This window comes from Chiloscyllium plagiosum, chromosome 25 (genome assembly GCF_004010195.1).
Source record: "Chiloscyllium plagiosum isolate BGI_BamShark_2017 chromosome 25, ASM401019v2, whole genome shotgun sequence".
Taxonomy (NCBI): Eukaryota; Metazoa; Chordata; class Chondrichthyes; order Orectolobiformes; family Hemiscylliidae; genus Chiloscyllium; species Chiloscyllium plagiosum.
In genome coordinates, this window is record NC_057734.1 from 45611573 (window position 1) to 45625488 (window position 13916).

General features: G+C 41.0%; 1 protein-coding gene across 2 annotated transcripts in view; it reads left to right on the forward strand.

The window, feature by feature from the left end:
- The window catches only part of ppil2 (peptidylprolyl isomerase (cyclophilin)-like 2), a 363209-nt gene that overhangs the window by 178532 nt on the left and 170761 nt on the right, over positions 1 to 13916 (forward strand). For both annotated transcript variants that reach the window (XM_043716077.1, XM_043716075.1), the window contains exon 12: positions 618 to 724. In XM_043716077.1, the coding sequence (XP_043572012.1) occupies positions 618 to 724 (107 nt within the window). The remainder of the gene's footprint in view (positions 1 to 617; positions 725 to 13916) is intronic.

Below are 13916 nucleotides of genomic sequence, written 5' to 3' on the forward strand. Positions count from 1 at the left end.
AAAGATATAAAAGAGACCTAAGGGGCAACTTTTTCACGCAGAGGGTGGTACGTGTATGGAATGAGCTGCCAGAGGATGTGGTGGAGGCTGGTACAATTGCAACATTTAAGAGGCATTTGGATGGGTATATGAATAGGAAGGGTTTGGAGGGATATGGGCCAGGTGCTGGCAGGTGGGACTAGATTGGGTTGGGATATCTGGTTGGCATGGACTGATTGAACTGAAGGGTCTGTTTCCATGCTGTACATCTCTATGACTCTAAGTGACATTGTTCTTTGTAGTATTGTTTTTGATTCAATAACACTTATGGGAAACAAAAATAGTGAATCTGTCGTACAACTGTTTAGTTGTATAATGATGTCTCCCAAAAGAGCTGGAAACACATTATGTAAACAGCTATAAAATGCTTTTAAAACACTCCTCAATGACATGACAGCAGTTTGCCCAATTTATATTCTTGAACTGTTAAATGGTAGGTTTTTTACCTTGCTTGGCTGGATATGGATTTTTCTCCATACTTCTTGTTCTCTTCCAATTGCAGTAAAGTCTGAACTGCCAATCACTGAGACTTCTTGAACCTGTTTTGAAGATTTTATGTTCTGGATTTGCCTTCACAGCTGCAATTGAAGATGACCAGGTTCGTTATCGCTACGTCAAAAAGAAGGGATATGTCCGACTCCACACAAACAAGGGGGATCTGAACCTGGAGCTGCACTGTGAGATGGTTTGTACAAATATTAACTAACTGGGGTGGGTGTTGGGTTAAGGTAGATTTAGCATCTTGTATATTTTAAAATCTTTTGATGCAATATGAAAATTTAGTGATTATTTTCAATAAGACTTCAGGCTTAAAAAGCAAAAGTTTCATCTTGTATGTGCTGTATTTGTCAGATGCCCCTTTCATCCCTACTTCTTGAATGTTATTTGCAAGAGTACCCAGTATCATTTAGTAAAATGAACAAAAGCATACAAACCTTAAGTATTGCCACAATTTAATGAATTATTTATTCAAGGCAAATGAAATGAATTATCTAAAAATCACAGTTGGTTACAAAATGAATTGTCTTTTTCAAGTGGATGCTTCAGACTCTGTATTGATATTGATGATCACCCTAAAGTCCAGTAAATAAATGAGAACGTTCAACTTTATAATATGACTCACTCATCACAGCATTCCATTGCATGGCACAAATGAAGGAACGAACGAACAGGGCTTTTATCATTCCTACTGTGATGATCTCCTGCAGAACACAAATGATCCACACCATAGTCGTGAATGAAAATTTTCTGGTTGTGACTGTGCTACATTATTCTATGTAACGCTTCTTGACATATTCACAGTTTTTGATACAGTCGACTATACCATCCTCTAATGCTTCTTCTCTGTAATTCATTTGAAAAGTCATACAATGGCTTTGATCCAGTCAGAACAATAGTTCTATCAAATACAAACCATAGAAATACTTCCAATGCTTCTCTTTTCACCCTAACTTCCAAGGCTTCAACTCTGTATTTCCCCTACCCTGCACAACCTGCCTTACCTGTTTATCATGGCCCAACAACTGCACAGGCCTAGTTGACCCCATAGAACTGATTTCCTATCACAACTTCTTTTTTTCTGCCATTCATATACAAGACGTTTTGCACTATCCACCACTTTATTTAACCTGGCCCACACTATGTTCTTTTCACTGTGGGCATCCAATCCCTCTATACCTCTGCTCCACCAGTTGGACGGCCTGTAGGCACTCTTCTTTTATCTGGAATATAGGTCCAACCATTCCATACCCACTCTCCCCCGCGGCATCCTGTCTGAACTCATTCTCACACTGAGCAACTTCTCCTTTCTCTCCACTCACTTTTTTCCGAAGAATGGGATTGCTTTGAGAACTGAGTAGGTCCTAGCTTTATCTTCTTTCTCGTGCGATATGTGGTACATGTTTTATTTGAGTTCTACTCAAGGCCGTTCCCTTAACTTTATTCTTAACAATTAGATTGGTGCATTTCCGGCAGTCACCCTGAACTGAGATTTTAATCAACTTGTGATCCCATTTCCTCCTTCCTTCACAAAGTTTACCTCACACTCTTTCTTTCTTGACTTCTCTGTCCTCAGTTCAGTATTGCAGTGGAAACTCACATGGGCCTGAGCTGTGTCTGCTATATTGTGGGAAATGTGGGAAAAGTTCCAGTCATATTTAGGCTTTTTTGCTTGCCTATTTTTCCAGTATGTTTATGTCTTTGTATAGGTGCTATTTCCTGCTTTCATTCTAAATTGGACTTTAACATCAACTTTGTTTCCACCTTTTAACCTTCTCCTGTCTTCACCAAAGGTCCTTCACTGACTCGTCCCTTCCTTGAATTTTGTGTCTCTATTTCTGAGACTATTGATTAATATTCGCTATAAGCTCCACTGACTCTCACGCCTACCTTGATGATATTTCTTCCACATCACTTCCTGTAAGCAATCTATTGGAGTCCCCAGTTTCTCCATTTCCATTGCATTTTAACTAATGATGCCACCATTGCTTACAACGTATCTTCACCCTTTTCCTTTCCCTCGCATTAACATGGTAGGGTTTAGCTTGTTTTCCATATTAACAACCTCCATATTTAGCAAGTCACGGTTTGTATCATAAGAGCATACAAGCCCATGAATTAGATGGAGAAGTAGGCCATTTGACCTCTCCAGCCTGCTGCCCCATTTGATACTGAGATTTTCAACTAAAAGGTAGTCTGTCTCTATCCTTAAAAGTATTCAATGATCCTGCTTCCACTGCTCTTTAGAAAAGAGAATTCCACATACTAAGGCAGCATCGTTCAAACCCACAGCTGTTTCCATTTATAAGGACGAGGGCAACAGTTACATGGGAACACCACTACCTGCAATGTTCCCCTACAAACCACTTGCCATCCTGACTTGAAATATATCAGCATTCCTTCATTATCGCTGGGTCACAATCCTGGAATTCCGTCCCTGAGGACATCGGGGGTCTACCTAAAGCAGCACATGGACTGTAGAAGTTCAATAAGGCAGCTCGAGGGCAACTAAGGACAGGCAATAAATACTGGCCCAGTCAGCGACACCAAAGTCCATGAGTGAATAAAAAAAATCAGGGCCTTCTGAGAGTGGAAAAAGCCTCACTTCCGTCTTGAATTCAAGACTCCTTATTTTCAAATTGTTCTCCTTCTAATCTCTCTTACAGGGTCTTTGCAGTCAGCCATTCTGTCAACTATTCTGAAGGTATTGTATGTTTCAATAGATCAGCACTCGTTCTTTGGAATTCCAACTAATACAAGCCTTTTTTTCTCATTAGATCACCCTTTCATCCCAGGAATTGGTTCAAGATTGTTATTAAAGCAATTACATCCCCACTTAAATAAGGAGACGAGCTGTACACAGTGAAACAGATGTGCTCTTACAAATGCCTTATGTAACTACTAAGACTTCCTTAATTTTTTCCTTCTGTCCTCCTCCCTCTGACTCCATCCACTCTTCTGACCCCACCTCTTGTCGAATATTTATTATCCTTTTTGATCTTCTGCTCTCTGATGCTGAATGTTCTGTACTTAGCAAAGGTCTTAGTTTTATGCCTTGTGCCTCCAGTTCAGTGAAGTTTGGGCACGACATGATGTTGAACTCCTGTTCTGTCACCTTCAACGCTATGCCCATTTCTTTGGACAAGAGTCATAGAGTTGTACAGCACGGAAACAGACCCTTCGGTCCAACTTGTCCATGCCGACCAGATATCCTAACCTAATCTCGTCCCATTGCCAGCACTTGGCCCATATCCCTCTAAATCCTTCCTATTCATATACCCATTCAGATGCCTTTTAAATGCTGTAATTGTACCAGCCTCCACCACTACCTCTGGCAGCTCATTCTATACACGCATCACCCTCTGTGTGAAAACGTTCCCCTTAGGTCCCTTTTATAACATTCCCCTCACCCTAAACCTATGCCCTCCACTTCTGGACTCCCCCACCCCAGGGAAAAAATCTTGTCTATTCATCCTATCCATGCCCCTCATGATTTTATAAACCTCAATAAGGTCACCCCTCATCCTTCCATGCTCCAGGGAAAACAGCCCCAGCCTATTCAGTCCCTCACTATAACTGAAATCCTCCAACCCTGGTAAAATCCTTGTAAATCTTTTCTGAACCTTTTCAGGTTTCACGACATACTTCCGATAGGAAGGAGCCCAGAATTGCACGTAATTTAGCTGTCTTGTTCTGTACAGCTACAACATGATCTCCCAACTCCGATACTCAATGCTCTGGCCAATAAAGGAAAGCATACCAAACACTGCAACTTTACTTTCAAGAATCTCTGCCCATCCCTTTACCCATCTCCAACACACTCCCTCCACCAAGGTACCTCTATCCGGCCTTTCACCTACACTGGACCTGTTCATTGAAAACTGTCAATGTGACATTGGTAGCCTCACCATCACCGCCACTTGCCCAATTGAACCTATTTCCCTCTGAGCTGACTGCACTTCGTGCTCTCAAATCCAACTCTGACTTTGTAATCGAGCTTGCTGACAAGAGTGGTCCTATTGTTGTCTGTTGAGGAGGCTGAGTGCCAGCTCTTGGACACTTCCTCTTACCCCTTTGACCATGATGCCACCATTGAACACCTGACTATTGTATCCACATCATTTATTTGGCTTCTCTCTCCACAGGCATTGTCTGACTTGCTAAGTATTTCCAGCATTTTTGTTTCTATTTTTATTTCAGTGGAAGTGTTTTTCATGTTCAGTTACTTATCAAGGAAATAGATCAAAATCTCCTGAAGGGGATTGACAGTGACTTAAGCATTTATATTTGCCTTTACAACTGTAGTATGTTCAAAAATGTGTTATGCCCACTGGAGTGCATTAAATTGAAGTTACTGTTATAATGGCCCAGATTTCATGATCGGTGCGAATGAGCTGCACTTTCAAATGCCCCAAGCAGTTTCAGTTTGCTTTTGCATTTGTAGAATCATGTGGAAGTAGGCCATTTGGCCCATCGAGTCCACAAGGGAATCTGGAGAACCTGTATAAACATGGCATGCAACTATGTGCAGAGGAATCTCAATTATCTGAAGGACACGGACGGGGAGTATTTCGTTTGGTTAATTGAATGCCGAATAACACAGTTTAGCCAAGCATAGGGACCTTGTGATCTTGCCAGATAATCCAAAATTCGGGTAATCGAATGCCACATAATTGAGTTTCCTCTGTATTTCCTTGCCAATCAGTTCAAAGACTCCTCATTGAGGCACAGAGTGAGAATTAAAATATTTAATTCAATGGCAAACTATGCACAAAGAAAAAGATATGAGTGCAAGATAAGAGACAAAATATTTAAGAATGTAAAAGTTTCAATTTTCTCAATGTCCAACAATAATTAATATCTCAAGAAATGAGTTAATTAAGACATATCAAACCATTAGCAATTCAGTTGTGCTGGAATGGATGAATCTTAACCTTTTCCTCAAATAATGGCACAGACTGGATAGAATTGTTGGATGTTGTTATCTGATGTCACCTTCAATAATGGGTTGTTCTGTCAGTATTTCTATTACTTTCACCATGAATTCCAAGTTGTTGCAGGCATATGGAACGAGATTAGGTTAGGATATCTTGTAAATGTGTATGCATCGATGTTGCACAAACAATGTGGTAAATATCCGGACAGTTTATGTTTTGGTGATATTGGTTGAAAGGTAAATGTTTGCTAAGGAAGAATTCCCTTTCTCATCTTGGAGAAATGCCTTTTTTTAAACAGCCAAGTGAGATGGGAGAAAGGATTTTATTTGAAGGGTAGTACTGACTGGATATTTTGCCTGATTTGGGGGCTCCTAAGTCTCAAACACAGAGTTTGAACTAACAACCTTTTGATTCAACAGCACTGTATTGCTCCTTGGCTGTTGGCATCCAAATCAGGATTCTAACTTGGGGGTTTTCCTTTGTTTTGTCACACCACAGTGTGCATTTATATTCGTGGGACAATTGGGCAAGGATAGAAATTAAAACTAATTACTGACTGTTTTCTTGAAAAAGTTGCAATGTTTCCATGCCCCTATGACTATTTCAGTCCATTGACTCCTGAGCCACTCAAACCAGGCTACTCGCATTGAGGAAACATCATCGGAGAGGTTTGCACAAGGGACACATTTAATTAACGAGGGAAGCATATGTACTTAAGTTTGTGTTCCTAGCTTTTGTGGTAGCTTTGTACAAAATGCTAAAAATCACAACACCAAGTTATAGTCCAACAAGTTTATTTGAAAGTACAGGCTTTCAGTGTGTTGCTCCTTCGCCATGTATCTAGTGGGGCAGAATCATAGGATACAGAATTTGTAGTAAAAGGTCAAAGTGTCACACAACTAATGAGATGTATTGAACAAACCTATATTGCTGTTAAGTCTTTAATCACCTAGAAAGTGTGCTTTTATTAGTGCTGTTTACAGCATTAACCACCAGGCGGTGCACAATGCTAGTGAAAGAAAACTGTGTTAGGACAATAATGATCAGGTATCTGCTTACCCAGAAAAGGCAGCACACACCTGACCAGAATGAGTTTCATGTTACTGATCCCTTGGGGAGTGTATTTCAGAACTTTAATGTATGTACTGGGACTGCAGCACCCTGAAACCACATCTAAAGAAAATTAAAATCCACCCTGTTCCATAAGTCTCAGAATTTCTTGGGTAGAGACAAAAAGAAAAGTGCAGATGCTGGCATCCAGCCACCACCACCTTCCCCCTCCCCCCAAAAAAAGTCTGCAGCTCCCTTTACACCCACCCCCAGCCCCGAAGAAGGTTTACATCCAAAACGTTGAATTCTCCAGCTCCTGATGCTGCCTGACTTGCTGTGTTCTTACAGCCTCCTGTTTGTCTACTCTGAATTTTTGGGAGCATCTGTAGCCTAATGATTTAGTTTAAATAGTGAGCATTTATTTGCAGTTGCGATGCAACTTCCACTTGGTGAAAATTGGAAAGTTTCCATATCTATAGCGGTATTAAAATTGCTGGAGAAACTATACCAGATAATGGAATGACCTTGGTAGCACATGATCTGAGTTGATAGATGTGAGAGTCCCACCATTTAGCAAGAGGAAAGTACATAGGAGAGGTAATGAGGAGAACAACTTTAATTTGCTTTTCATCTGGTTATTTCTGACTTTTTTTTGTGTGTTTGCTGTTAGTTTCCCCATTATATTCGCTGAGCAACCTTATTTTGAAGACAGCGATGAATACACTCATCCTTGACTGTTTAAATGGAATTATCAAGCTGATACTAACCTTTCTTCCCTTCAGTATGGTCTTAATCAATAGACGGATTAATGCAGCCTGTTTTGAATTATTTTTAACAATGAGCTATAGCGGCCTCTGCCAACTCTGCCTGTGCTGTGTATTTGTGTGGAGGCTGTGGTGGGACAAGTGTGAGGCATTTTTTTTATTATTCATTTATGGGATGTGGATGTTGCTGGCTGGCCAATGTTTATTGCCCTTCCCTAGTTGTCCTTGAGAAGATGTTGGTGAGCTGCCTTCTTGAACCACTGTAGTCCACCTGCTGTGGGTTGACTCACTGAATACCCAAGGAGGGAATACCCAAGGAGGGAGGGAATTCCAGGATTTTGACCCTGTGACAGTGAAGTACCAATGATGTATTTCCAGGTCAGGCTGCTGAGTATCTTGGAGGGGAACTTGAAGGTGGTGGTGGTCTTCTACCCTTGTCCTTATGGATGGAAGTGATCATGGGTTTGGAAGGCCCTGTCTAAAGATCGTTGGTGAATTTTTGCAATGCATCTCGTAGGTGGTACACACTGCTACTACTGAGTATCGGTGATGGAGGGAGTGGATGTTTGTGGATGTTGTGTCAATCAAGTGGGCTGCTTTGTTCTGGATGGTGCCAAGCTCTTGAGTGTTATTGGGGCTGCACTCATCCAGACAAGTGCGAACTATTCCATCACATTTCTGACTTGTGCACTGTCAATAGTGGACAAACTCTTGGGAGTTACTCACTGCAGAATTCCCAGCCTTTGACCTGCTCTTATAGCCATTGTATTTATGTGGTGAGTCCAGTTGGGTTCCTGATCAATGGTAATCCCCAAGATGTTGATAGTTGGGTATTCAGTGAAAGTAACACCATTGAACGTCAAGGGGCAGTGGTCAGATTGTTGGCCATAGCCACATTTGTGTGGTGTAAATGTTACTTGCTAATTTTCAGTCTAAACCTAGATATTGTTCAGATCTTGTTCCATTTGAACTTGGTTTGTTTCAGTATGTGAGGAGTTGCGAATGGTGCTGAACATTACACAATCGTCAGCGAACATGCACACTTCTGACATTATGATGGAGGGAAGATCATTGATGAAACAGCTGAAGCTGGCTGGGCCTAGGACACTACCTTGAGGAACTCCTCCAGAAAATTTCTGCAGAGATGTCCTGGAGCTGAGATGTCTGATCCCTAACAACCATACCATATTCCTATGTGCTGAAAAAGTTTGCCCCCTGAAACCCATTCATTCTAGTTTTGCTGGAGCTCCTTAATGTCACACCCGATTGAATGCAGCCATGATGTCAGGGCTGTCACACTCTCACCTCACCTCCAGAATTCAGCTCTTTTTTCCGAGTTTGACCCAAGGCTGTAATGAGATTAGAGTTGAGGAAACTGATGAAGAGCTTATGCCCGAAACGTCGATTCTCCTGCTCCTCGGATGTTGCCTGACCTGCTGTGCTTTTCGAGCATCACACTTTTGACTCTGATCTCCAGCATGTCTAGTCCTCACTTTCTCCCTGTAATGAGATTATGTGCAATTATCTTCAATTCTTAGTTAGTAATTAGCCTTTCCTGAACATTCACTTGAACAGCTCACTACTATCTTCATGAATAGTGAACAGATTCTGACAACTTTCTCTCCTTAATGAACCTTGCTGCTTTTAGTTTGTAAAGACTAGATTGCAATCGGCAGATTTGCTGATAGATTTGTCAGACTTGCAGTCGGCCTGGAAAAGCTGATGTCTTTGTTGTTCTATAATGTTTTTGTCATCTGAGTGTTGCACCAAGCTTTGTGTTTTTACGCTAATGTTGTGTAATATTTCAGTCAACCTTCGGGCCAACAGCAGTTTGGTTATAGGAGCTTTCAGTTCCCTTGAGTGTGATAGAACTGTACTAGGTTAAAAACAATGACTGCAGATGCTGGAAACTGGATTCTGGATTAGAGTGGTGCTGGAAAAGCACAGCAGTTCAGGCAGCTTCTGAGGAGCAGGAAAATCGACGTTTCGGGCAAAAGCCCTTCATCAGGAATACCTACTTCCAGTGTTTAAAAAAAAGGAAAGTTATCCATCCCTGTCAATCCTAAAAGCTAACAGAAACATGTAGCTAACCCACATGCATTATTTATTTTCTTGTTCTAGAATAATTTCTGCACATTTTATAAAAGTAACCCCCAGTGATAGAGGACTAAGTCACTGGGTTCATCACTTTCCTTAATCTGTTCACGTGAAATAAGATAATTCAGTCAAAACATAAGCATAGTGTAAGACAGTGTGCAATTCTCCTTCTCCTTTGATGCTGCCTGACCTGCTGCGCTTTTCCAGCAACACATTTTTAAGCTCTGATTCCCGGCATCTGCAGTCCTCACTTTCTCCCTGCAATATTTTACGACCAATCTGTGAACAATTTTGCCTTGTCTCACTGAACAAAATAATTGCCTGTTCACACTGATTTAGTGTTTTTCATTTTCCTGAAAAGTAGAGGCCTAAACTACTAAGTTTTTCCATTTAACAGGAATTTTTGTTTTGGTAAAATGCCAACTCCCAACATTTTCTCTGCATTACATCAGCTATGAATGAATGGCCTACATCAGTTGTTCAGAGAAATGGAATATCAAAATATTTTTGAGGAATGCCTGGCAAACTACTAAGTTTTTCCATTTCTTGAAATGAAACGAGAATATCTTTGAAAGAAATTTGAAGACTTTTCTGTGTACGTAAAAAATAAAATCAATGGGCACCTGAAATTGGCTTCTGTATATATCTTCCTACACAGACTGAAGATATCTGCATAATGAACTGAGGACTACGACAGTTCTACCAGTAGATCAGCACATGAATTAGGTGCACGTTAGACATCAGGTACTAGATTTGAAATGCATAAAACCTTTCAAAATAACTCAGCATTTCTTAATCAGTAATCTCAATTCCTTTAATCCTTATTCCTATCTATAGGAATGGGAGAAGGCCAATCAGCTCTTTCAGCCCTTTCCACCATTCAATGCAAGCATGCCTGATCTGTGCATCAGTCTAGTTTCCTGCCTTTGATCAAAATCCCTAAGTACACAGTAATCTATTGATCTTAATCTTGAACATTTCAATTGACCCAGCATCGGTAGTTTTTAAGGCAGACTTCCACTCTCTTCTGTGTGAAGTGTTTCTTAATTATTGCCCAAGAGAGATGCAAATTGGCATGGGAACTAACAGAACACAAGAATTAACCCATGACTAATATGCTGCTTTGGGAAAGAGTGGTCCTTTTCATGGACACCCAACAATTCTGGGATAGAAAGAAGCTGTACTGATGGGATGGACTTGACCTAAGCCAAAATAGGACCTATATTCTGCAAGAAGGGATACATATGGTAGTGACAAAGGCTTTAACCTAGTCAGAGTAGAGGAAGGATCTACAAGAAATGTAAGCAGCCTGAAGGTAAGCAAAACAGAACAAGCAAATAAAAAGAGTAAAGGTGGACATTGGCAAAGGAATAAATTGAATTATAGACCAGAGTCCAAAAAGATGTTAAACATGAAGTGATTATCTACATCAGTGGACCTGAGATGGAGATGGTTGAGAGTGTCATGTTCTCGGGAGTGATGATCACCAACAATCCTTCCTGAACCGCCCATGTTGATGCGTTGATCAAGAAAGCACAACAATGCCTCTTCTTCCTCAGGAGAATGGAAATGGAAGTTCAGCCTGTCTGTAAAGACTTTAATCAATTTTTAGAGGTGCACCATAAAAAGCGTTCTATCTGAATGCATCACAACTTGGTATGGCAACTGCTCTGCCCAGGACCGTAAGAAACTATAGAGAGTCATGAACACAGCCCAGGAGAAAGTGAGGTCTGCAGATGCTGGAGATCAGAGCTGAAAATGTGTTGCTGGAAAAGCGCAGCAGGTCAGGCAGCATCCAGGGAACAGGAGAATCGACGTTTCGGGCATAAGCCCTTCTTCAGGAATGGGCTTCTGTAATTCAAGAAAGCAACTCTTTCTTAAGAGGAAGTTCATAAGCCTGAAGAAGGGCTTATGCCCGAAACATCGATTCTCCTGTTCCCTGAATGCTGCCTGACCTTCTGCGCTTTTCCAGCAACACATTTTCAGCTCATGAACACAGCCCAGTCCATTAGGCAAACCAATTTTTGGGGTCCATCTACACCTCTTGCTGCCTTGGAAAGGTAGCCAATATCATCAAAGACCCCTCCCAGCCCAGTTATAGTCTCTTCCAACCTCTTCTTTTGGGCAGAAGACTGAAAAACTCAAACACACAGAGATTCAAGAACAGCTTCTTCCTCTGTTTTTAGACTTCTGAATGGACCACTCAGATTTCAAATTAACGTTGATTTTGCTCCTTGTGCACCTTCTCTGAAGCCATAACATTGTATTCCCAGCTCTGTTCTGTTACCCTATAGTACTTTGTATGGTATAATCTGCCAGTACTGCATGCAAAACAAAACTTTTTACTTTACCTAGGTATATGTGACATTAATAAATCAAGTCAAAAATAAAAGACAGGACACCCTTTTAAAACAAAATAAATTCCTTCTTATTTATTCTTCCAATATAGCATTTGCTGTCTGCCCATAATTGCTGTTGAGGTGATGGGAGGCTTATGAACTTCCTCTTAAGAAAGAGTTGCTTTCTTGAATTACAGAAGTCCATAAGGTGTAGGTGCGTCCACAGTGCTAAACTGGCAGTAATATTGCCAAATAATGGTGCAGAGTAACAACGGGGCTACATTTAAAACTGTATTGAAAAGAGTGCAGAAAATAAAATTCCACTGAAAGGAAAGAACAAACTAAATTCATGCATGATCAGGATCCCAGGGACAATAAATCTCACCCTCTAGTCAAAGGCCATCACCTTTCTTGCTCAACAGCATTATCAGTGAGGCAGTGACTGAAGTGGGAAGCATATCACTGGAAGCTTACTGTCACAAAGCCACCCAACATGGGTAAGTGATGGCAGGAGGGGGTCAGCAACAAAAGCAGAAAGTGACTCTAAGCACAGCCACCCCTACCCAATGGAAGGTTCCTTAATCAGGAATGGATTGCCCTGGACAACATAAGCAACCTGCACAGGTTTGTTTGGCCCACCCTATGTGACATTAATTGCTTACTTAAGGGCCTCAATTGGCAACAAATGGAAAGGCCCATCAGTGGAATCTAGTCAGGGTGACTATAGGAATGAATGGTCATACATGAGTAAAAGTACTTCCCTCCCTTCAAATTCAATAAAGAGAAGGAATGAAATGTTGCCTACACTATCTTCAAATATGAGATTTTGTAATGGGAACTGGGACATGTCTGAACCAAGCCTGCTTTCTTGTGGGATATGTGAAACATTCTTTGTTCCAGTCCCCACTGTGCAAAACGGAGCCCTTAATTATGTTCATGCTGTTTAATGCATTTTTGCTCCCACCACTTAGCTTTTGCCACAGGACCATGATAGAGATCCCCTTGAGCACTGTTTCTGTCCTACAGTCTCCATATTCAGTAGAACATTGCTGACAATCCAGCAGATAGCTACCATGAAACAGCCCTTCTTTACCCCTCACCTGTCAGCATTTTGAAGAGATGTTTTCTTGGTCCACTTCCAGTTGCTCCTGCATCTTCTGTGCCATTTTGCAGGAGATGCACCACCTGCCCTCACCCAAGCTTCTCCTCATCAAAGCCTCAACTACTTGAGGTCAAACAATGGTAGGTATGCACCACTAATCTTTCAATTTAGTACACTGTATTCACTGTCATTCTGATGTGCCCTCTACATTTTGGAAACCAAATGCAGCATGGATGAGCATTTTCTGAAATCTCCATGCCCAGTCACTTGTCATTATAATTCTCCACCTTATGTCCACCCTGACTTTTCGATCTTTAGCCTCATGCAATCTATTAATGAAAGTAAGTCATTGCCATCCAAAAGCTCTGCAGCTCTTCTTTCGACTGAGTACTTTACAGCCTTCTGGATTCGATTTATATTGAACAATTTGAGATTGTAGGCTCTGTTCTTTTTTTCTACTGGTTTTAATTTTCACTTATTTCCTTTGCTTTTGAGGAGCAGCTTTTCAGGAGCCTGCTATTCACACCTTCTTTAGAAACATGTTCACTCCCTTAAGGCTTGGAACTTGGAAACTTTACTCATTTAATCTATTTGGCCTTCCACCCTATCACAGATGTTCCCTTTTGTTCTTTTTCCTATCCTCCTCCCTTTCACTTCCTCAAGCCTGTTATGTTTATTGCTTCACCCAGTTTTAATGAAATGCCATAGGGTTGAAATGTTAGATCTGGTTCTGTCCCTGTGGATGCTGCCAAACCTGCAATATATCCATCATTTTTTGTTTTATAACTTATGCACAATTTGTTTGCTGGCACAATCTCAGTGCAATACTGAGGGAGAGCTATACTGGGAAGTGCTGTGTTTTGGACAGAATATCTGTTACATCCACCTGAGAAGAAAACATAGATTCCATGGAGCTAGTTAAAGACTAGCCAGTGTCCTGGCCAGGACTTACCCTTTAAAACGCACCTTTAAATGTAATATGTGGTCATTTATTTTCTTGCCACTTATTGAACCTTGCTGATGGATATTAACTCTCACTTTCAGTGCAGTGATCTTATGGAGGCAGAGAGCTGTTAAATGGTCTTTATCT